Source organism: Syngnathus scovelli, chromosome 3, assembly GCF_024217435.2.
Source record: "Syngnathus scovelli strain Florida chromosome 3, RoL_Ssco_1.2, whole genome shotgun sequence".
NCBI lineage: Eukaryota > Metazoa > Chordata > Actinopteri > Syngnathiformes > Syngnathidae > Syngnathus > Syngnathus scovelli.
This window is the reverse complement of record NC_090849.1, coordinates 7,348,782-7,370,429: the sequence shown is the minus strand read 5'-3', so window position 1 is coordinate 7,370,429 and position 21,648 is coordinate 7,348,782. Positions and strand designations below refer to the sequence as shown.

General features: G+C 43.6%; 1 protein-coding gene across 11 annotated transcripts in view; it reads left to right on the top strand.

The window, feature by feature from the left end:
• Nucleotides 1–21,282, top strand: part of ehmt1a (euchromatic histone-lysine N-methyltransferase 1a) — a 103,515-nt gene extending 82,233 nt beyond the window's left edge. For 10 of the 11 annotated variants that reach the window (XM_049764209.1, XM_049764207.1, XM_049764201.1 and 7 more), the window contains 7 exons: nucleotides 17,376–17,520; nucleotides 18,436–18,513; nucleotides 18,617–18,732; nucleotides 19,862–19,948; nucleotides 20,033–20,111; nucleotides 20,370–20,545; nucleotides 20,727–21,282. In XM_049764209.1, coding sequence (XP_049620166.1) covers nucleotides 17,376–17,520; nucleotides 18,436–18,513; nucleotides 18,617–18,732; nucleotides 19,862–19,948; nucleotides 20,033–20,111; nucleotides 20,370–20,545; nucleotides 20,727–20,820 — 775 coding nt within the window. In that variant the 3' untranslated portion in view covers nucleotides 20,821–21,282. The remainder of the gene's footprint in view (nucleotides 1–17,375; nucleotides 17,521–18,435; nucleotides 18,514–18,616; nucleotides 18,733–19,861; nucleotides 19,949–20,032; nucleotides 20,112–20,369; nucleotides 20,546–20,726) is intronic. The other variant, XM_049764202.1, reaches the window with a different exon arrangement.
• The last annotated feature ends 366 nt before the right edge of the window (nucleotides 21,283–21,648 follow it).

Below are 21,648 nucleotides of genomic sequence, written 5' to 3'. Positions count from 1 at the left end.
GAGAGAGAAGAGCAGTGGGGAGAGTACACACCGCTGGGGGGCGCCAGTGCTGGTGGTCCGGGTGTCAGATGTGATGGTCCCCAGCCTCACCTGCTGTCTCCTGTTGGTCAGGAAGCTGATGATCGACTGACAGGTGGAGGCATGCACCGCAAACTGGATGAGCTTCTGGTGGAGGATATCGGGAGCGATGGTGTTGAACACCGACCTGATGTCTGCAAACAGGATCCTGGTGTACGTCCCTGGGGTGTCGAGGAGGTGCAGGATGTAGTGCAGTCCCATGTTGACCGCATCATCCACCAACCTGTTTGCTCGGTAAGCAAATTGCAGGGGGTCGAGCAGGGGGCCCGTGATGTCCTTCAGGTGGCTCAACACCAGCCTCTCAAAGGATTTCATGACCACAGATGTCAGGGCGATGGGTCATTCAATCCTGTGATGGCGGGCTCTTGGCCGATGGCCGTACGATGGTGGAGATTTTGAAGTACGAAGGCACCTCACACAGCTCCAGGGAACGGTTGAAGATCCGTGCAAAGGTGGGTGCCAGCTGTTCAGCACAGACTTTCAGGGAAGAGGGGTACATGCCGTCTGGGCCTAGTGCCTTCCTGACCTTCTGTGTCCGGAACATTTGACACACCTCCTCGCAGATCTGAAGTGTGGTTGCAGCTTCTGAAAGAGAGTAGGTGATAATGGCGATGGAGGTGTGAACAAGGGGGTTGTGCGGGGAGGTGTGAATGTTGATTGTGATGCAGGCGGTTCCGTTGTGTGGTTGGACCGTTCAAACCTGCAGTAAAACCTGCTTAGCTGGTTTGCAAGCCTTGGGTTCTTCATAGGTCTCTTGACGCCCGTGATGCTCTGCAGGCCTTTCCACACTGATGAGGGATCAGGATTGGCAGAGAGGTGTCTCTCCAAGCTCTGCCCATAGCTCCTCTTAGCTTTCCGGATCTCTCGGGTCAGTGTGTTCCTGGCCTGCCTGAAAAGGTCTCGGCCCCCACTGCTGTAGGCCTCCTCCTTGGCTTTGTGCAGCATCCTGAGGTTTGTTGTAAACCACGGATTGCTATTGTACGTGCAGAAGGTCTTAGTCTGCATGCACAAGTCCTCACCAAAAGCTGATGTATGATGTCACAGTGTCGGTGAGTTCATGCAGGTCTGAAGTTGCAGCTTCAAAAACACCCCAATCCGTGCAGTCAAAGCAGGCTTGGAAGTCCTGCTTTGACTCCACTGTCCATTTCCTCACAGTTCTCACCGCAGGCTTAGAAGTTTTTAATTTCCGCTTGTAGGCTGGGATCAGATGAACTCAACCAGATATGGGCAAACTACGGCCCGCTGGCCACATCTGGCCCACGGGGCTTTTTAATCCAGCCTGCTAAACCTGAATAAATTGTATTATTAAACTTTTTTTTGGGTCATTTTCCCTGCAATTACCATCTATATTTGCCAAGTAGATGGGGAAGCAGCCGCCTATGCATTTACTACCAGAAGCCTTGTCAGAAAGCTCGGTGCACGCTCACAAGTGCGTGTACGTACTAAGTAGTTAGATCACCAAATGATTCCCGAGCGCGGCACCGCTGCTGCTCACTGCTCCCCTCTCCCCCAGGCTATGGATCAAAATCACATGGGGATGGGTTAAATGCAGAGGACAAATTTCACCACACCCAGATGTGTGTGTGACGATGATCATTGGGACTTTAAAAGTAGTACGGACCCGGCGCATTCCACACTCTATTTCCATCAGTGCCGAATTTCGAGTGTGGGCTGTGACGTCAGCATTCTCGTAATTCGCGCGCTGAGCTTTCAGGTAAAGTTTTACGCTAATGCCACCCACAAACCTTCCCCTGGAATCCTTCCATTAAAATGAGTGGCCCGAGGAAAAGAAAGGTGGACACTGAGTGACGAATGTTAAAAAAGAGTCGACAATTTGGCTTGACCTACGTGTGTGAGCAGACGTTCAGCCACATGAACGTCAACAAAGCCCGTCACAGATCTAAGTTAACGGACCGACACCTCGGCTCTATCCTAAGAATTACCACAACAAATTTTACTCCAGACCATGATGCACTAGCAAAAAAGGGAGACCAACAATACTATTGATTTCTTTATTACTTTATTTAGATGTATTCTTTCACTGATTCTTCAAGATGATGTATTTGGTCAGAATGTTTGCTGTTTGATGTGATTTCGCCTCATTAGATGAACATATTTCATAAATCTGACCTGCAGGCGCTGAAGTGATGGAAATTATTATTCATAATAACAGGGTCGTATTTAATGAGAATCACTGATAGTAGTTTTTTGGTGAAATATTTTTTTAATGCTGTGAATGAATGCATTGGTTTTCAAAAAGCTTTTTTTTGAATATCCATGCTTTACTACCTACTAAAAGTAAAAACATTTATGCAATAACCTTTACATGTCATTTCTAATACTTCACATAAACACTACATCCATCTGCTCCTGGTTCGGCCCCCCGGTCAAAATTTAGAACCCAATTCGGCCCGCAAGTCAAAAAGTTTGCCCACCCCTGAACTAGACAGTGGTCCCAGAGTCCTAAAGCTGCACGGGGCACAGAGCGGTATGCGTCCTTTATTACGGAGTACCTGTGGTCCAGTGTCTGTGTGCATCTGCTGGGATACTTTATGTGCTGTCTGTATTTGGGGAGTTTGTGTGTAAGGTTCACCCTGTTAAAATCACCCAAAACAACGATCAGTGAGTTTGGTAGTTTTTTCGTCATGTCTGTTACCTGGTCAGCCAGCAGCTGCGTGGCTTCGATCGCATGTGCGTGTGGTGGAATGTAAACAGCCGCCATTACGATCAAGGAGAACTGCCGTGGTGAATAAAACGGCCGACAGTTTATGAAAAGTGTCTCCAGGAGAGGGCTGCAAGACTCTTTCAACACTGTGACATCAGTACACCAACCTTCATTAATATAGAAACACAGACCACCTCCCTTTGTTTTTCCCGTGCACTCCGTGCTGTGATCCGCGCGTAGGAGCCGAAATCCAGACAGCTGTACGGCGTGGTCGGGGATGCGGTCGTTGAGCCTCGTTTCGGTGAAGCACAGGGCGGCGGATCTGCTAACGTCCGGGTTCCATGGTATGAGAAGCAGTAGTTCGTCCATCTTGTTCGCTAGGGAGCGGATGTTTGCCAGATGAATTGATGGTAGGGGAGCACGGAACCCTCTCTGCCTCAATTTCACGAGGGCTCCGGCGCGCTTGCTACGCCGTTGTCTCCGGCAGAACTTGTAGAACGCCGTCAAACTGCCTGGGTCAGTGAAAACCGAAGAAGCCAGGAGAAGATTGTGCGATTTTTAACAGTTCTTCTCGGCTAAAAGTGATCCGGGTTGGGCAGCAGAAGACGCAAAATAACACTAAGTAGCAGAGAGCGAGTCACCAAGGCGGCCATCCGTGGCGCCATCTTATGACGTCATTCAATATCAACCTATGCAGACAGCAAAGGATATAGTTTCATATTTACAAGTTCATTTACAATTGTAATGGTTCGAGGAATATCGGCGCGAATGGTCAGCCCCTATACATTTTCATCTAACCAAATCTGGCCCACTTTGCAAAATGTTTGGACACCCCTGGTTTAACGGTAAAATATGAAGGGAAAAATAACAAAAGATTCAGTGGCTGAGTAATTTTTCTAAGAATACATAAATAATATATGAACTTGTTTTTTTCATTGCAACAAATATATGAATTAAAGTTACAGTGGTACCTCTACTTAAAAAAGGCCTATACTTACAAACCTTTTGAGATACAAACACCTTCTCTATACTGACAAAAGATTTGTGAAACACTCGTCCTTGAGCAAGCAAATACAGTAACCCCTCGTTGCCCACGGATAATTAGTTCCAAAACCACCCCGCGATAAGTGAAATCCGAGAAGTAGGGTCAACTTCTCATCCATACATTTTTTGTGTCAATAAATGTACCGTATTTTTCGGACTATAAGTCGCATTTTTTTTTTATAGTTTGGGGGGGGGCGACTTATACTGAGGAGTGACTTATATGTGAATTATTTCACAAATTTTCAAAATTCAAAAAAAAAAAAAAAAGAAAAGTGAAACCACGATAAACGAACCGCGATGTAGCAAGGGATTACTGTAATTTGTCCGGGTAAGGTGGATGGGGCTCGAACATGGCTTCTATGCACGCCCGGTCCTACTCTACGGAGCTCTCTTTCACCTCCGTGGATGGAAGTCGGGGGCCGGCGCTCGGCCGGGTGGCTGTCCGGGGACGGTGGATGGGGCTCGGACATGGCTTTTATGCACGCCCGGTCCTACTCTACGGAGCTCTCTTTCACCTCCGTAGATGGAAGTCAGGGGCCGGCGCTCGGCCGGGTGGCTGTCTGGGGACGGTGGATGGGGCTCGGACATGGCTTTTACGCACGCCCGGTCCTATTCTATGGAGCTCTCTGCCACCTCCGTGGCTGGAAGTGCCATCTCCGGGGATGGAAGTCCACGCCGCCACACGCCTGGAAATCGACGCCGGTGCTTGGGGCCGTGTGGCGGTGAACTATTTATGTTATAATTATTTGATATATTTTATTTCGTGTAGCAACTTGTATATGTTTTCATCGTTACAGTTCAGTAGTTGTTGACTCGTTAAACTCTTGTTTTGTTAAATAAAGAGCGGTTTACCAAACCCACGTCTTGCGTTGTACTTTGTTAACTCTACAATATAGTTATATACTACTAGATCTGTGGAATAACGACGAGGCTGACGTCAGGGCGCACGCGCGGCGTTGTTGTCAAAAGACGAGGAATTTGATCGATGGATTTAATGATTTGGAGTGACACAGATGGTTTGATAGTATTATTGCTTAAATAATAGTTATTTGATATATAATTTACTATATATTGTTATATGGGCCTGTGGAATATTTTGAAGCGCACCCGGCCGGCATTGTTGACGTAAAGGACGATCGATGGATTTAATGATTTGTAGTGACACAGATGGTTTGATAATATTATTGCTTATATAATAGTTCAATCAGATCGACTACATCCTGATCCAGTGTCGCTTCCGTAATGCAATCCAATCAGCCAAATCCATGCCCGGCGCGGACTGCGGAAGTGACCATGTTCCTGTGGTAGCGAAAATGAAGGTGAAGCTCAAAACTATCAAAAAGGCAAAAACATATCCAAGCTACAACTTCAAATTATTGAAAACGGACAACAACCTCAGAACCAAATTTGCAGTTGATGTAGAAAACAAATATAATGCTCTTGAAGCAATCACAGAAGAGGAGAGAAAATGGGAAAATCTGAAAGAAAGCATAAAAGAGGCTGCTAAAGAAAATATCCCATCCAAGCCAAAGAAAGAGCACAAAAAATGGATGACAAACGAGATCTTGGACCGCATGGACTCCATACGCAAAGCGAAAAATGACCCTACAACATACAAATCCATTGACAAGGAAATAAAGAAAATGTGCAATGATGCTAAAGAGGCTTGGTTAAATGAACAGTGTAATGAAATAGAGAGAACATGCAAGGACAGCAAGTACATGCACAGCAAAATCAGGCAAAAAGACAACATCCCAAAGCGGTTGCATAAAATCCAAAAATGGAAACATCATGATGGAAAAAGCAGACATTCTCAACAGGTGGTCGGAGTATATTGAAGAATTGTTTGATGACGACAGAGAAGACCAACCAGAGAGTACCAAACCAATGGAAGGACCGCCAATCCTGGATACGGAAGTCGAAGAAGCAATTAAAACGATGAACAAAGGAAAAGGCTGTAGGGCCCGATCAAATTCCCATAGAGGTGTATGAAGCCCTTGGAGAATGGGGAACACAGAAACTTACTTCACTGCTGAATGACATCTATGATACCGGGAACATACCTGCTGACATGCTTCGCTCCACATTTATCACACTCCCCAAAAAACCAGGAACAACTGATTGTGAAAGTCACAGAACGATAAGCCTCATGAGCCATACATTGAAACTCCTCCTGAAAATACTCCTGGTGAGGCTGAGAAATAAAATAAGACCAGAGATCTCAGAAGCACAATTTGGTTTTGTTGCTGATAAAGGAACAATAAATGCCATATTCACAATGACCATGATAATAGAAAGGTGTATAGAAATGCAAAATGATATCTACCTTTGCTTCATTGACTACTCAAAGGCCTTTGACAAAGTGAGGCATGTAGAACTTTTCCAAATTCTGAACAAACTGGATATTGATGGCAAGGACCTTAGAATATTGAGCAACCTCTACTGGAAACAGACAGCCACAGTGAGAATAGATGGTGTGTATAGTGAAGAAACTCCAATCAGGCGGTGAGTGAGACAGGGATGTGTCCTATCCCCAGACCTCTTCAATTTATACAGTGAAATGATTCTAAGGAACATCGAAGACATGAGAGGAATATGGCTGGGCGGACACAATATCAACAATCTAAAATACGCTGACGATATTGTTCTAATGGCACAGTCAGAACAGACCCTCCAAGAGATACTGAATACTGTTGTGGAGGCAAGTGAAAGGAAAGGACTGGCACTAAATATATCAAAAACGGAAAGCATGACGATCTCAAAAAAGCCTATAGCACCAACATGCAAACTACAAAGTGATGGCGCACAGGTAAAACAAGTCAACAAGTTCAAATATCTGGGCTATTCCATTATATCAGACGGGAAATGCATATCAGAGGTACAAAAACGCATTGCCATAGCGAAAGTCACATTTAAACAGCTGTCCCCAGTCATGACCAACAGAAACATCAAAACTACAACCAAATTCAGAATACTAAAGGCATATGTATGGTCGGTTCTCTTGTATGGATGCGAATGCTGGACAATCGACAGCAGCATAAGGAAAAAACTAGAGGCAACAGAAATGTGGTTCCTCAGAAGAATTCTGAAGATATCATGGAAGGAAAAACGGACAAATCAGGAGGTCCTCGAAATGATGAATATGAAAAGATCACTCCTCAATACAGTACGAAAAAGACAGATGAAATTCTTTGGGCACATCTACAGAACAAAGGGAATAGAACATCTCAGCGCAACAGCAAAGATTGAGGGAAAGAGAAGCAGAGGACGCAAACGACAAATGTATGTGGACAGCCTCAATGAATGGGCAACTCATAAAGAGCTAACAAACAACCAGTTCATGAAAGCTTCGGATGACAGAGAAGAATGGAGGGCCATGGCCGTCAATGCCTGTTCCAGGCAAGATACTTGATGATGATGATATAATAGTTATTTGATATATTATTTATATATCGTTATATGGGCCTGTGGAATATTTTGAAATGCAACTGCCGTCAGCTGCGCGCACCTGTTGACATAAAGGATGATCGATGGGTTTAATGAATTGGAGTGACACAGATGGTTTTATAAACGTGTTATTTGTGTAATAGTTATTTGAATAACTGAATGTTACGTGAGGCCCGTTCTCATCTCTTCGTTTGTGTTCATGTCACGTTAGCATACCTATCGTTTAGCCTGTTGTTGTTCATTCATGTCTGTTCTTGGTGTTGGATTTTGTCGAATAAATTTCCCCCAAAATGCGACTTATACTCCGGAGCGACTTATATGTTTTTTTTTCACATTATTCTGCATTTCATGGCTAATGCGACCTAGTATATTCCGGAGTGACTTTTAGTCAAACAAAAAAAACACAAAGGTACATTTTTACTTTTACAAGCATGTGGTAACATGATGTTACATGTAAGCTAATGTTAGGCTATTGTCATGATATCGTTAAATAATAAATCTTCAATGATAGATAGATAGATAGATAGATAGATAGATAGATAGATAGATAGATAGATAGATAGATAGATAGATGCAAAAAATTAACAGTTTTCATCAAAAGGAAAAACTCCAGAATTGATTGTCAAAGTCTGCTTTATTGTCAATATCTTCACATGCCAAGACATACAAAGAGACCGAAATTACGTTTCCCACTATCCCACGGTGACAAGACATAGTACACAATATACATACAAGTAAACAACACAAAAAGTAAAAACAAGAAGGCACAAACAATGAATAAATAAGAGCAATGAATAAATAATAAACAAATAACGTAATAAATAAGAGGAGCAAAATTGGAGCAAGTGTGCATACAGCAGACAGTCAGAATATAGCGCAAAAGTACAGGACGTTACATCACACACAATCGTGGTCGCCTTGCGGGTGAGATGGGAGGTGTAAATGTCCTTCAGGGAGGGGAGTGAAGCACCAATAATCTTACCAGCTGTGGTCACTATGCGCTGCAGGTCCTTCATGTTGTATTCAGTGCAGCTACCACCCCACACAGCGATACAACTGGAGAGGACGCTCTCAATGGTGCCACGGTAGAATGAGGTCATGATGGCCGGAGGAGCACTTGCTTGCCTGAGTTTCCGCAGGAAGTACAGGCGCCGCTGAGCTTTCTTCGCCAGTGACGCAGTGTTGGTGGTTCAGGAGAGGTCCTTACTGATGTGCACCCCCAGGAATCTGGTGCTGCTCACTCTCTCCACCACAGCACCGTCGATGGTCAGTGGCAGGTGTTGGGTGCGACCCTTCCAGAAGTCAACAACAATCTCCTTGGTCTTGTTGATGTTCAGCAGGAGGTTGTTGTCCCTGCACCACGTTGCCAGAAGCTCTACCTCCGACCTGTATTGAGTCTCGTCGTCCTCGGTGATGAGACCCACCAGAGTCGTGTCGTCGGCATATTTCAGCACGCGGTTGCTGCCGTAAGTTGCAGTGCAGTGATGTGTCAGCAGGGTGAAGAGCAGTGGACTGAGCACGCAGCCTTGGGGGGGCTCAGCATGATGCTGGCAGAGATATTGTTGCCAACACGTACTACCTGAGGCCTCTGACAGAGGAAGTCCAGTAGCCAGTTGCAGATTGTGCCATTTTGATGTATTATATTCACCTTGGTAGCCCACCAAGCAGGACATTTTTTTAACAAAACTGTTGAAATTGAGTGATGAAATTAATGGATTTTGGGTTGCTATACTGCCAAAATCCAGGAGTTTCCAGGGAGTTTTGCCCCCTGAGCACTACATGCTTCCGTCTGCTGAAAAGGTCTACGGAGATGATGATTTCATTTTCCAGCATGATCTGGCACCTGCCCACAGTGCCAAAACCACCAGTAAATGGTGAACTGATGGCATTATTGTCCTCGATTGTCCTGCCAATTCCCCTGACCTAAACCCCATAGAGAATTTGTGGGGTATTGTAAAGAAGAACCTGAAAGACACCAGACCCAACAATGCAAATGAGCTAAAGGCTGCTATTGAAGCATCCTGGGCATCCATAACACCTCAGCAATGCCACAGGCTGATTGCCTCCATGCCACGCCGCATTGATGCAGTAATCCGTGCAAAAGGATTCCCAACCAAGTTCTGAGTGCATTAATGGACATTTTCAAATGTTTGATTTTTTTTGTTCTGTCATAAATCTTTTTTTTACTTGGTCTGAGGAAATATTCTAATATTTACCTGTAAGCCATAATTAGCAATATTAAAATACCGTATTTTTCGGACTACAAGTCGCTCTGGAGTATAAGTCACACCAGTCATAAAATGCACAATAAAGTGAAAAAAACCCCATATATAAGTCGCACCAGAGTATAAGTCGCACTTTTGGGGCAAATTCATTTGTCAAAATCCAACACCAAGAACAGACATGAACCAGCAACAACAGGCTAAAGGATACAGTATGCTAACGTGACATATAGACAAAAGAGGAGCTGAGAATGGGCCTGACTTAACATTCAAAGTTATTCAAATAACTATTACATAAATAACATGTTTATCAAACCATCGGTGTCACTCCAATTCATGAAGCTAAGCAAAGTTACAAGCTACAAAACAGCTATAAGCTACGCTACAAAGCTACGCTACAAGCTACGCTGCAAGCTACGCTACAAAATACGCCGAAAGCTGCAAGCGACAAGCCACAAAGCTACAGAACAGAAAACAACATCATGCCTGGAGATAGACACAAAGGTCGATCTTGGAAACGAGGAACCTCCTCACGACCAGCATTGACAATTCTGTGAACATCGAAGGGTTCTCCTCTGCAAAACTAATAATCTTAGCCACCCTGCACAGCACCGGACTTAGCAGAGTTTATTGAGAAGGGACAGAAATGTGTTCAGCTGTGGCTGAACCACATCTAGCCAAGCCTTGTAACTGCCTTGTAGCCACGATAAGAAGAAGAACTCCAATTCATTAAATCTATTGATCGTCCTTTATGTAAACAATGCCGGATATGCGCCGCATATGCGCCGCTGACATCGGACTCGTAAGTTGCATTTCTAATTATTCCACAGACCCATATAACGATATATAAAGTATATTTCAAATAACTATCATATTACAACAATATTATCAAACCATCTGTGTCACTCCAAATCATTAAATCCATTGATCAAATTCCTCGTCCTTTATGTCAACAATGCCGCACGCGCGCCGCAAAGATAGTATATAACTATATTGTAGCATTAACAAAGTACCAGGAAAGACGTGGGCTTGGTAAACGGCTCTTTATTTAACAAAACAAGAGTTCAATGAGCCAACAACTACTGAACTGTAACGATAAAAAGATATACAAGTTGCTACACGAAATAAAATATATCATAAACTATAACATAAATAAGTTTTTCAAACCAAATCATTAAATCCTTCAAACGTGAGGCTCTTCGTCATCTTCGTCATCCCGTGATTGAATCCTTTGTCCTTTATGTAAACAACCGCCGCGCTGCTGACGTCATTTTCAGTTCAAATGACAGTAATCCCTTGCTACATCGCTGTTCGTTTATCGCGATTTCACTACATCGCAGATTTTTGAATTTTGAAAATTTGTGAAAAAATTCACATATAAGTCGCTCCTGAGTATAAGTCGCCCCCCCCACCCAAACTATGAAAAACCCCGCGACTTATAGTCCGAATATTACGGTAATAAAAGGCTTGCAATATTTCAGTTGATTTGTAATGAGTCCAGAATGTATGACATTTTTGTTTTTTTAATTGCATTTGAGAAAATAAAGAACTTTAACACAATGTTCTAATTTTCTGAGACAGTCCTGAAAACTACATATCAAATAGCTACTAATAAACTGTCGCGACGGATCAGGAAGCGTGAGGATGGGAGCGGTGCTGAAGCGGTTCTTTAGCTCCTGGAAGGCCGCCTCCGCCGACCAGCGGAAGGGGACCTTAGGAGACGTGAGCGCGTGCAAGGGAGCCGCCGTAGCACTGAAGCCCTTGATGAACCGCCGATAAAAATTGGCAAAGCCCAGGAATTGCTGCACCTTTCTGCGTGAGTCAGGGGTAGGCCATTCCGTAACCGTGCTAACTTTCGCCGGGTCCATCTCAACTTTGCCCGGGGCCACGATGAAGCCAAGAAAAGATACGGTGTTCTTGTGGAATTCACTTTTCTCGGCCTTTACGTATAGCTGGTGTGCAAGGAGACGTCGCAGCACCGTCTCGACGTGAATCCTATGGGTCTTCAGATCCGGGGAATAAATCAAAATATCATCCAAATATACGTATACAAAACGGTCCAAACAGTCTCTCAAAACATCATTTATCATGGCCTGAAACACAGCGGGAGCATTGGTGAGGCCAAATGGCATGACTAGGTATTCGAAGTGTCCTCGATGGGTGTTGAACCCTGTCTTCCATTCGTCCCCTTCCCGGATGCGCACTAGATGGTATGCGTTGCGCAAATCTAACTTTGTAAACACACGGGCTTGCTGTAGTTGGTCGAACACGGTCGACATCAGTGGGAGCGGATACCGGTTCTTGATTGTGATCTGATTGAGAGGACTATAATCAATACAGGGACGTAGGGTGCCGTCCTTCTTGCCCACGAAAAAGAACCCCGCCCCCGCAGGCGACGATGATGGTCGAATCAGTCCTGCTTGCAGGGAAGAGTCTATATATTCGTTCAAGGCTTGCTTTTCAGGTCCCGAAAGAGAATAAAGCCTCCCCTTGGGTATAGTTGAACCCGGCAGGAGTTCAATGGCGCAATCATACGGACGGTGGGGAGGTAGGGAGGTAGCCTTGGCCTTGCTGAATACCTCGGCCCATGGGTGGTAACACGCAGGGACCCCGGTTAAGTCTGGGGTTTGCGCGTCTAGAGTAGGAGGCACAGCGCGCGGGTTAGACCTGATACAGGAATCATGACAGTCGGGGCCCCATCCCGTTATTTTGATCCCCAGTCTATGGCGGGGTTGTGGCGTTGAAGCCATGGATACCCGAGAATGAGAGGGTTCATTGGAGAGGTCACGACATGTAGCCTTATATTCTCCTGGTGGGGACCTATCGACAGCGAGACTGGTTCTGTTATGTGAGTTATTTCAAAAAGTGCCTGTCCATTGAGTGCCTTAGCTTTCACGGGAGTGTTCAGCAGCTCAGTCTTTACCCCCCACCGGCGAGCAAATGCCCAGTCTATCAAGCTTTCATCCGCTCCTGAGTCTATTAGTACTTCAAGTTCTATTTCTTTTCCCAACTGTGTAATCCTGCCCTTGGGGAGCACTCGCCCCGGGGACAGAGCCGCAGAGAAGGCGCTTACCTTCAGGGTCCTCCTCACTGGACAAGAGAGAAGGAGGTGTCCGAGCTCACCGCAGTAGTAGCATCTTCCCTCTCGGCGTCGCCGTAACTTCTCCTCCTCTGTTAACTTAGCTCTGCCCAACTGCATCGGTTCTGGCTCCTGGCGCTGCCGATCCCCGTCCAGCCTGGCGTGGTGAACGTCTAGGACGGCAGGGCCGGCTACTGGGATGAAGGCGGGGGCGTTCCTGCTTCGGTGCTTCCTCCACTCTTGCAGCCGGTTGTCTGTGCGGATAGCCAGAGCGATGAGGGCGTCGAGGTCGGTGGGAAGGTCTAGGGGGATTAGCTGATCCTGTATGGATCCAGAGAGGCCCCGGAGGAAGATGTCATATAGTGCCGTCGCGTTCCAACCGCACTCCGCGGCCAGCGTGCGGAAACGGATGGCGTAGTCTCCGACGGTGTCTTGTCCCTGGACTATCTGACAGAGTTGGCGAGCCTTTTCTCGGTCAGCGGAGATTGGATCGAACACCGTTCGCAGAGCCTCGATGAAAGCGGGGAGAGAGTGACAGGAGATGGAATCCCTGGCCCATTCCGCGGTGGCCCACGTGCGGGCCCTTCCCGTCAGGTATGATACCATGTAGGCCACCTTGGAGCGCTCGGTGGGGAAATCTGCTGGGGACCTCTCAAAGTGCATCCCGCATTCTGTAATAAATGCCCGGCTAAGGCCGGGTTCACCGGAGTAGCGCTCTGGAGGAGCCAGTCTGGCACTGCCGGTCATGGGAGCTATGGCAAGGGGAGTAACTGGGGAAGCAGCGGGTGTACTGGAGGTCGCTGCTGGTCCCGCGTTTAAGAGCGAGAGCACGTCCTGCATTTGCTGACCCAGCTTTGCTACTTGGGTGGCGACCGCTCCTCTGAAGTCTTCTTGACACTTAGCGAGTCCTCGGATTTCTTCACCCAAGTCGCCCACTTGCTTCTGGTGCTGGGCGAGCTGTGAGGCATAGGAGCGCACTGCGGCGCACAGGTGCTCCGACTCTGCCGAGTCCATGTCTGGCCAGTGTGTACTGTCAGGCAGGGACAAGGCGGAGGACTCGGATGCAGAGTCGTTTCTTTCTTGGATTTATTCCAGCAAGCACACTGATCAAAAGTACAAATCAAAGCGCCTCTTGCGAGGGAAAACACGTGGCAAAAAGTACAAACAAAAGGCGTCGCACTGAGGCGAGACAAAAGGCTATGGGGATCACAGTACTAACAAAAGGCGTCGCTCGGGGGCGAGACAAAAAGGCAATGGGGATCAAGGCACTAACAAAGGCGTCGCTCTGTGGCGAGACAAAAAGGAGGGGTCTTACTGAGAGCTCGGACGTCAAGGAATCGCTGGTGGTCGGGACGAGGCAAGACACACTGGCACAAGACAAGGGGAAGACACGGACTAAATACACACAAAAGGGCGGGGACACAGGTGCTGACAATTAGTGTCAATTACGCAGGTGCACACAATCGGGATCAGGGAAGACAAGACAACCAAACACCGAGGAAGGAAACACGAACTGAAACGGAAGGGATGACAAAATAAAACCGGAAGTAAAGTTACGACATCGACGAGACAAAAAAACGGAAAAATAAACGCGACCGCATGACAGTTATACCTTGTTATAGAAAAATCGTTATAATAAAACCGTTCTAAAAACATATTTACAGTATGTACACTTGTACCTTATTAAACTTATTAAATGTTATTTATGTTATTCAGCCGTGCTTTGATTTGAGGTAGGGTGCTTTATTTTGAAGGCCGTTTTCAGCCAATACCATTTCAAATCACTAAATCTCCTGACTCCGGAAGTCAGTGAATGGACCTCATTATCAGTGAGGCTCCTATTATTCCACAGCCATAGTGCGCCCTCATGGGGTTTGAAGTCAAAATAACATGTGAAGTGATCAACAATACTAGTAAGTAATGTGTTAATGATCAAGTAAAAATTTGGGAATAATTTCACATATAAGTTGCTCCTGAGTATAAGTCACCCCCCACCCAACCTATGAAATAAACCGCGACTTATACTCCGAAAAATACGGCAAGTGCACATGTTATTATTAGAACATTAAATAATAGTTTCAAAAATGTAAATAATACAATAATAGTATATATTACATACAGGAAATATTGTATAAATATTGAAAATATAAATATTATATGCGTGTGTGTGTGTGGGTGCATGTGTGTAATATGTAGATGTAACGTTCTTGGTTAAACAGGGACCTCTAGTGGTCACAAGTTACCATAGCAGCGCTATGCGCATTTTGTAGATGTATATGGAGATGTTGCTAAAGTATACATAAGTATAAATTATACATAATTTTATTATTATAACAACTTTTTATAACAAGGTACAATACTGTAAATATGTTTTCAGAAGTCTTATAGAAACCTATTTTATAACAAAGTACAGCACTGCAAATGTGTGTTTAGAACTCTTATTATAACAACTTTTTTTTGGCAGAAAAAAAATCCGCGATACAGCGAAACTGTGATAAACGAACTGCGAAGTAGCGAGGGATCACTGTATATAAATTAAAGGTATAGTGGTACCTCTACTTAAAAACGGCCTATACTTACGAATTTTTCGAGATATGAACACCTTCTCTATACTGACAAAAGATTTCTGAAACACTCGTTCTTGAACAAGCAGGACTTTGCACACAAATGTTGGAACACTGCTTGAAAAATTAAATTTGACCAGGCACTTCTTTGAGATTCTTATGTTGGGGAACTGCAATGATTTGTGTGGATTGATGCCTTCAACGACGGAACATTTTGATCCCTCCACTTCGGCATCATTGAGTTGTTTGGACTACAAAAGTCTTTCCGAGTAATAAAGATGGCGGACTTTCAAAACCGTTTGGCAACACCTATTACCTTGTTTGGTTTGTCCCGCCCCAACGAATGTGATGCAATAGATACATAATCAAAATACATAATCAAAAATGGAGAAAACTGTACAGAATAAAATATAGCCTTCACACAGATCATAAAAGTATCTCTGCAGCACCTGGAGGGATATATTACACTTTTCTACACTCTTGGAGACTCCAAATACACAAGAAAATAAATTTTAAAGCAAAAAAAGTGAATTTTCCATGATATGTCTCCGTTAAGGCAGGGGTTCACTATATTCACCTTAAAGGGCTAAAGACACCGGTATATGTATAAATCGGTTTTAGTTAGCTTACGGGCTTATAAATATAAATTGACGCTCGAAACAACGAAAAGGAAGCTGTTGCTCTGAAAAATATCATTTAAATTTGCCGCACAGACGAGTTTGACTGCACTGAGCCGCCAGCCGGAAGTGACGTCTCATGACGTCTCAAGTTGTACGCGTTTAGCTTCAGTGAATGTAAACAAAAAGAGAAGAGGGGCCAGCGCGGAGACGTCGGGCCAGGTTTGCGGCCAACCCAGCTCGCCTAGCCGTGCCTTCCATTATCCTGGCGTACATTCGTTCGCGGGACGACAAGATGGGTTGAGTTCGCCTGATAGGATCCACGAACCGGACTGTGCGTGCCTGCTGTGTGCTCGTGTTCACAGTGGCCTGGTTGACATCTTTCCGGACCCTGCTGTGCATCGGGAGCGGCTAGCGTGCTATCACTCTTATTGTTCATCTTCTTGTTTTATTTGTCCTGTGTTGTTTACTTGTATGTGCGTTGTGAACTCTGTCTTATCTTTCCGGACTCTGCTGTGCATCGGGAGCGGCTAGCGTGCTATCACTCTTATTGTTCATCTTCTTGTTTTATTTTTCCTGTGTTGTTTACTTGTATGTGCGTTGTGAACGCTGTCTTGTCACCCTGGGATAGTGACAAACGTAATTTCAATCTCTTTGTGTGTCTTGACATGCGGAGGAATTGACAATAAAGGAGACTTTGAGACTTTGACTTTGAAAAGTATGTCGAAGCGTGACGGGAGGGGAATTCAGAAAACGTGCTCAGCTCGTCGAAAAAATGCGATTTAAGAAATACAATTAAAAATGCGCCTAAAACCTAAACCAAACGCTGCAGATGTTCATTTCTTCATTCGCAGTGGTCAACTCGGCACTCTACTCTTTTTACTATGCCAACCTAACCACAGTGACGGGAGAGGCACAATTCAGAAAACGTGCTCAGCTCGTCGAGAAAATGTGATTTAAGCAATAAAATTAAAAATGCTTATAAAACCTAAACCAAACGTTGCAGGTGGTCATGTCTTCATGTGCCGAGATCAACTCGGCACTCTAAAGCCCCCAAGAGCACTTTTTACTATGCCAACCTAACCAGAGTGACGGGAGGGGCACAATTCAGAAAATGTGCTCAGCTCAGCCCAAGTGAACTGCTAGATTCATCATATTCTGCGTCAAAAGAGGTTTCTGAATCAGATAAAATGATGCTAATATTGCCGCTAGAAACTGAGCTGTCGCTATCATCTGCCATGTTGTTTGGGTTTGTTGACATCCAGATGTACAACTTGTGACGTCACAGTAATGGCGCCGCCAGTTTGGCTTCGTGCGGGACCCGATCGATAAACTGGCATTTCATTTCAGCTTTATTCTTAGTAATCGGTGTCCATTTTTAATTTCCAGTGCGGCAAATGTGTTCACTTTATACATCCTATCAAATTCTGTTCTAATTGAAAAAAAAAAGGGATGTCTCTAGCCCGTTAAAGGGTACCTTTACACTGTTAATTTGTAAGTGGGCAAATTAACGAAATTAGCAGGTGAGCTAATAAATAATTATTTATTTTACAGTTAAAGTATGTTTGGCTGAAATTGTGGAATTTACATTTTGATAAAGATTTGAGATGACTACGGTCTGTTCTTAAAATGATACCTGTATAACTTTCCCTCTTTTAGGGACATTTCTCGGGGGTATGAGACAGTTCCCATAAACTGTGTTAATGGGATTGACAATGAACAATATCCTGGAAACTTCAAATACATACCAGACAACTGTGTCACTTCCCAAGTAAATGTCAGCAAGGACATAACTCACCTGCGGGTAAGATTTCAGCATTGAATAATGAAATGATGACAATAATATAAATGAAGAAACTTTGAACAGAACAAGAGCACTGCGCTAGCTAGCTAGTGTTAGCTGCTGATGCTAGCCCACATTTAAACTTATTTTTTACGATTAATGAACCAATTGACCAGTTCAGTGCCAGCCATTTACTGTACTCTTTTCTTTCAGAGGAACGCAATAGTAAGATATAGTTGTAGCAATGTAATCTATGTTATTACAACACGGGACACAGCACTGCACCATTATACCGTCATTTGATTTGGACACGGAATTGCCATTTTTGTACGAGATGACAGTCACTAGCCATCCCCATTTCAACAGTCTTCATCCTGGTAAAATGTTCCATGCATGTCGAACCAGGACGAGACTTAGTTGGGACACACTTAAGAAGCATGTCTCACATCTGGCCTTAAAACGCCTTGGTGTCCCCCTGGAATAGATGGCCAGAAAAAGTGAAGTCAGGCCATGCCTAATTAGATTTTTTCGCCCATGACTCGCTTCTGGATAAGTGGAGGAAAATAGATGTACAGTATGCAATCGCCAGTAAATTCTGACAACCAATCCAGATTGGAAATTCTACCAATCATAACATCCTCTTCAGTCAGAAAGTAATGTATGTATGCCCGTGACAATATTTAAAAAATTTTAATTTAGCTTTACCACTATAGTTTACAGTTTTAAATTCAATTTTTATATGACCCGACAGACCATAATTTTATGGACGTTAGTGCTGATTATTACTGCTTATGGTAATGCCACATCTTTGGTTAGTTTTATAATCTTGGGTGCAGCTAAAGTCACTTATTTTCAAATCCCTGATGAGACAAGAGTCAATTTACAATTTCATCATTTATGGAGGTTATGTAACAGCTCTTTAACTGTCTCATTTAGCATTGCAGTTGCACAGATGACTGCTCATCCAGTACCTGCACTTGTGGTCAGCTCAGTCTGCAATCTTGGTATGATAGTGTAAGTCTGACACAACAAAAGGTTTCCTCAGTTTTATTTTGTGCTCATGCCACATTCTACTTTGATTATGTCATTAGTAGCAATTTTACATGTCTGTATGTAGGATGGCCGCCTGTTACTGGATTTTGCTCAGCAAGATCCTCCAGTGCTCTTTGAGTGTAACCATGCTTGCTCATGTTGGAGGACCTGCAAGAACCGAGTTGTTCAAAATGGACTGAGGTGAGACAATCTAAAATGTTTTCAAGCAATTGGCTTATAGTGTACACTTGTGGGCGATATCTTTTTGTTCCTTTTTAGTTACTTTTTATTGGTCAAACTTCTTATTGTAATAATACTTCATTTGATCCTACATATTTAATTAAATCGTATGGTAATTTCCTGCCACCTCACGATTTGAATTGATCACATATCAGATGGCTCATATTTATAGATGCATATTTTTGTGTTCATTTTATTGTTTTCTTATTATGTTGATTGCTTGTATCTTGAAGAACATTTGAACTCTACTTTGTGAATAACTCACGGCTTGCTGCGCCCATATGTTTGTATGGTTTTAGAGTTTTGTATTTTCATTTTCATTCAGTTCGATATTTAACGACAACCACCCAAATTTTCCCCCCAACATTTTACTTTCTTTATGCTCTGTCACAATCTTACCACACACAAGTAAGGCACATTACTAACATCAACGACAAAAGGATTGTGCACTTGGTGACATGACTTCATTAAATATTTTAGGTGTGCGTCACATGCAGTACATATACTTGAACATGAACTTACTGTGCTAGAAGGCAGATTCAGGAGGAGGAACTCTGTAAATGCGTGGCTTTAGTTCCCAAAAGTTCGTAAAATATCCCCTCTCTGAGCCGTCACCTTATCATGCGCCCCATTGATCCTAGGAACTAAGTTGTGTGGGGCTTTATGACCTTGGCAGGGTAATCCATGGCAAAGAGATCCAAGGTGAGGGACCAGACAAAATAGAATAATTATATCTAGCAGCTGTAAAAGACCCTCACAACCAGGATACATAGGACAAGAGGTCTATCAAATCAAAAACGTTTTGCCAGTCCTTGATGTGTGTTTCAGGAGTATGCGCCCAGGTCCAGACCCTAAAAAAACAGCATTACTTTTCTTTGCAAACAGCAAATCACCAGCGGCAACAGCGTGCGATGAAACAATGAGCGTTTAATAATTTTTCATTTTATACATGTTTTAATGAAACAACCAAAGTATCTCGTAGCATGTGGAATAATATCAACCACAGAATTCCTTTCAGGTTTTTTTTGTAGGTGACCTTTTCTGAATGTTAAGTCATGAAATTATTAATTAAATAACTCCTTGTTCCTAGAGTCCGACTTCAGCTCTTCAAAACAGAGAAAATGGGCTGGGGAGTGAAACTCATGCAGGATGTTCCACGGGGGACATTTATTTGCGAGTGAGGAAAATGTTTCTTAATTCACATAATAAATTTGGTGACTTATTTTTTAACATGAACTGTATAAAACTGTCATTTTTGCAGATATGTTGGTGAGATCATAACTGACACAGAAGCTGACACAAGAGAGAATGATTCTTTTCTCTTTACACTAAACGATAAGGTGGGTTGATGCTTTTTGATTAGCTCAGACCATTTTATGCATGTTCATTAAGTGAGGCTTTACTGGAGTAGAGGAGACTTTTTTTCTGTTCTCCATCAGCAGGTTTTGCATGGTGCAATCTCAGATTTTTTTTCTGTACCATTATGAAATCTGTGCACCCCAATTGGTGCACCCTAAAGCCCTTGGCTTAATTTGGCAGTTTTTCTAATCAGCACATTGAGATCAAGTAAAGCTTGTTGTCCTTGTCATCCTGTGCAGGTAGATGACATACATTGCATTGATGCAAGACTTTTTGGTAACATTGGCCGCTTCATTAATCATTTATGTGAGCCCAACCTATTGGCCCTGAAGGTATTCACCATGCATCAAGATTTGCGGTTTCCAAGGATTGCTTTCTTTTCCAGCAGAACCATTAAAGCTGGTGACCAAATCGGGTGAGTGATGAAACAGTCTGTTGAGCCCTAATGACCTATTGTGTACATTGCTGAATCAGTACAGAAAAAACCCAATATATATTTATATTATATTATATTCATTTTTTTTTTTTTAAATTGTGCCAACTTTTTTTAGACTGTTAAAACTGAGAGCACATATTTCATTACCTCTCTTCATCAGGTTTGACTACGGTGAGCACTACTGGATGGTGAAGAGTAAATATTTCAACTGCGAGTGTGGTTCACCGAAGTGTCGGTACTATTCTGGAAGATGAAAGATTGACGACCACATTGTAATATAACAGGAGGTTTTTTTCTGTCCCTTGCTGTACATATGAAATGTACCATTTTCCATATTGCTGGCGTCAGGCCTAAGCCTCTTATGTCAAGTTAGCAAATTTCAAATTTTTGTCACAAATCTATACTATAGGTGTGTGTGTGTGTGCGTGCGTGCGTGCGTGCGTGCGTGCGTGCGTGCTTTTTTTGTTTGTTTATACAAATTAATAGAGCTGTGCACAAATGGGTAGTAGTTCGTTCACCTGTCGACAAATTGATAATGGAATTTATATGATGTCGTGACCAGAACCAGCATTTTGTTTTCAAGGTTTCTGTACTGCAAGTCCACTTATGACACAAACTTAAAGCACCAGTTGACAGATCTTAAGATGTGTAGAGACTGTACACATGAAATCATACCTGATGTATTTAATCTACTATAAATCTTTTTGTGGCACCCAGCAAGTCTTCTCTGGTGATTTAATGTAAAGCAAACAAATGCGCGTTGATCCTATCCCCCCCACCCTGGTTAGAATAAACGCCAACAACGCAACAAGGTGCCGATTTGCCCCAAACATTTTAAAAAGCTAACAGAAACAGGAAAAAGGAAACTTAACATGAATGATTCAGGCAGGCAGCTTGAATAGACATCAGTAGATTGAGCCTTTACTGTGGTGTTGAAGAGGGAGTCCTGCAATGGTGTCTTTGTTAAAGTCCAGGTTATAAAATGACACGTGGCCTGTATCATAGCAACGAGTCTGATGTTTCAAAAAACAACCCAATCCGTGTCAATATTGCTAAAGAATTCAATGAGTTATGATGAAGTA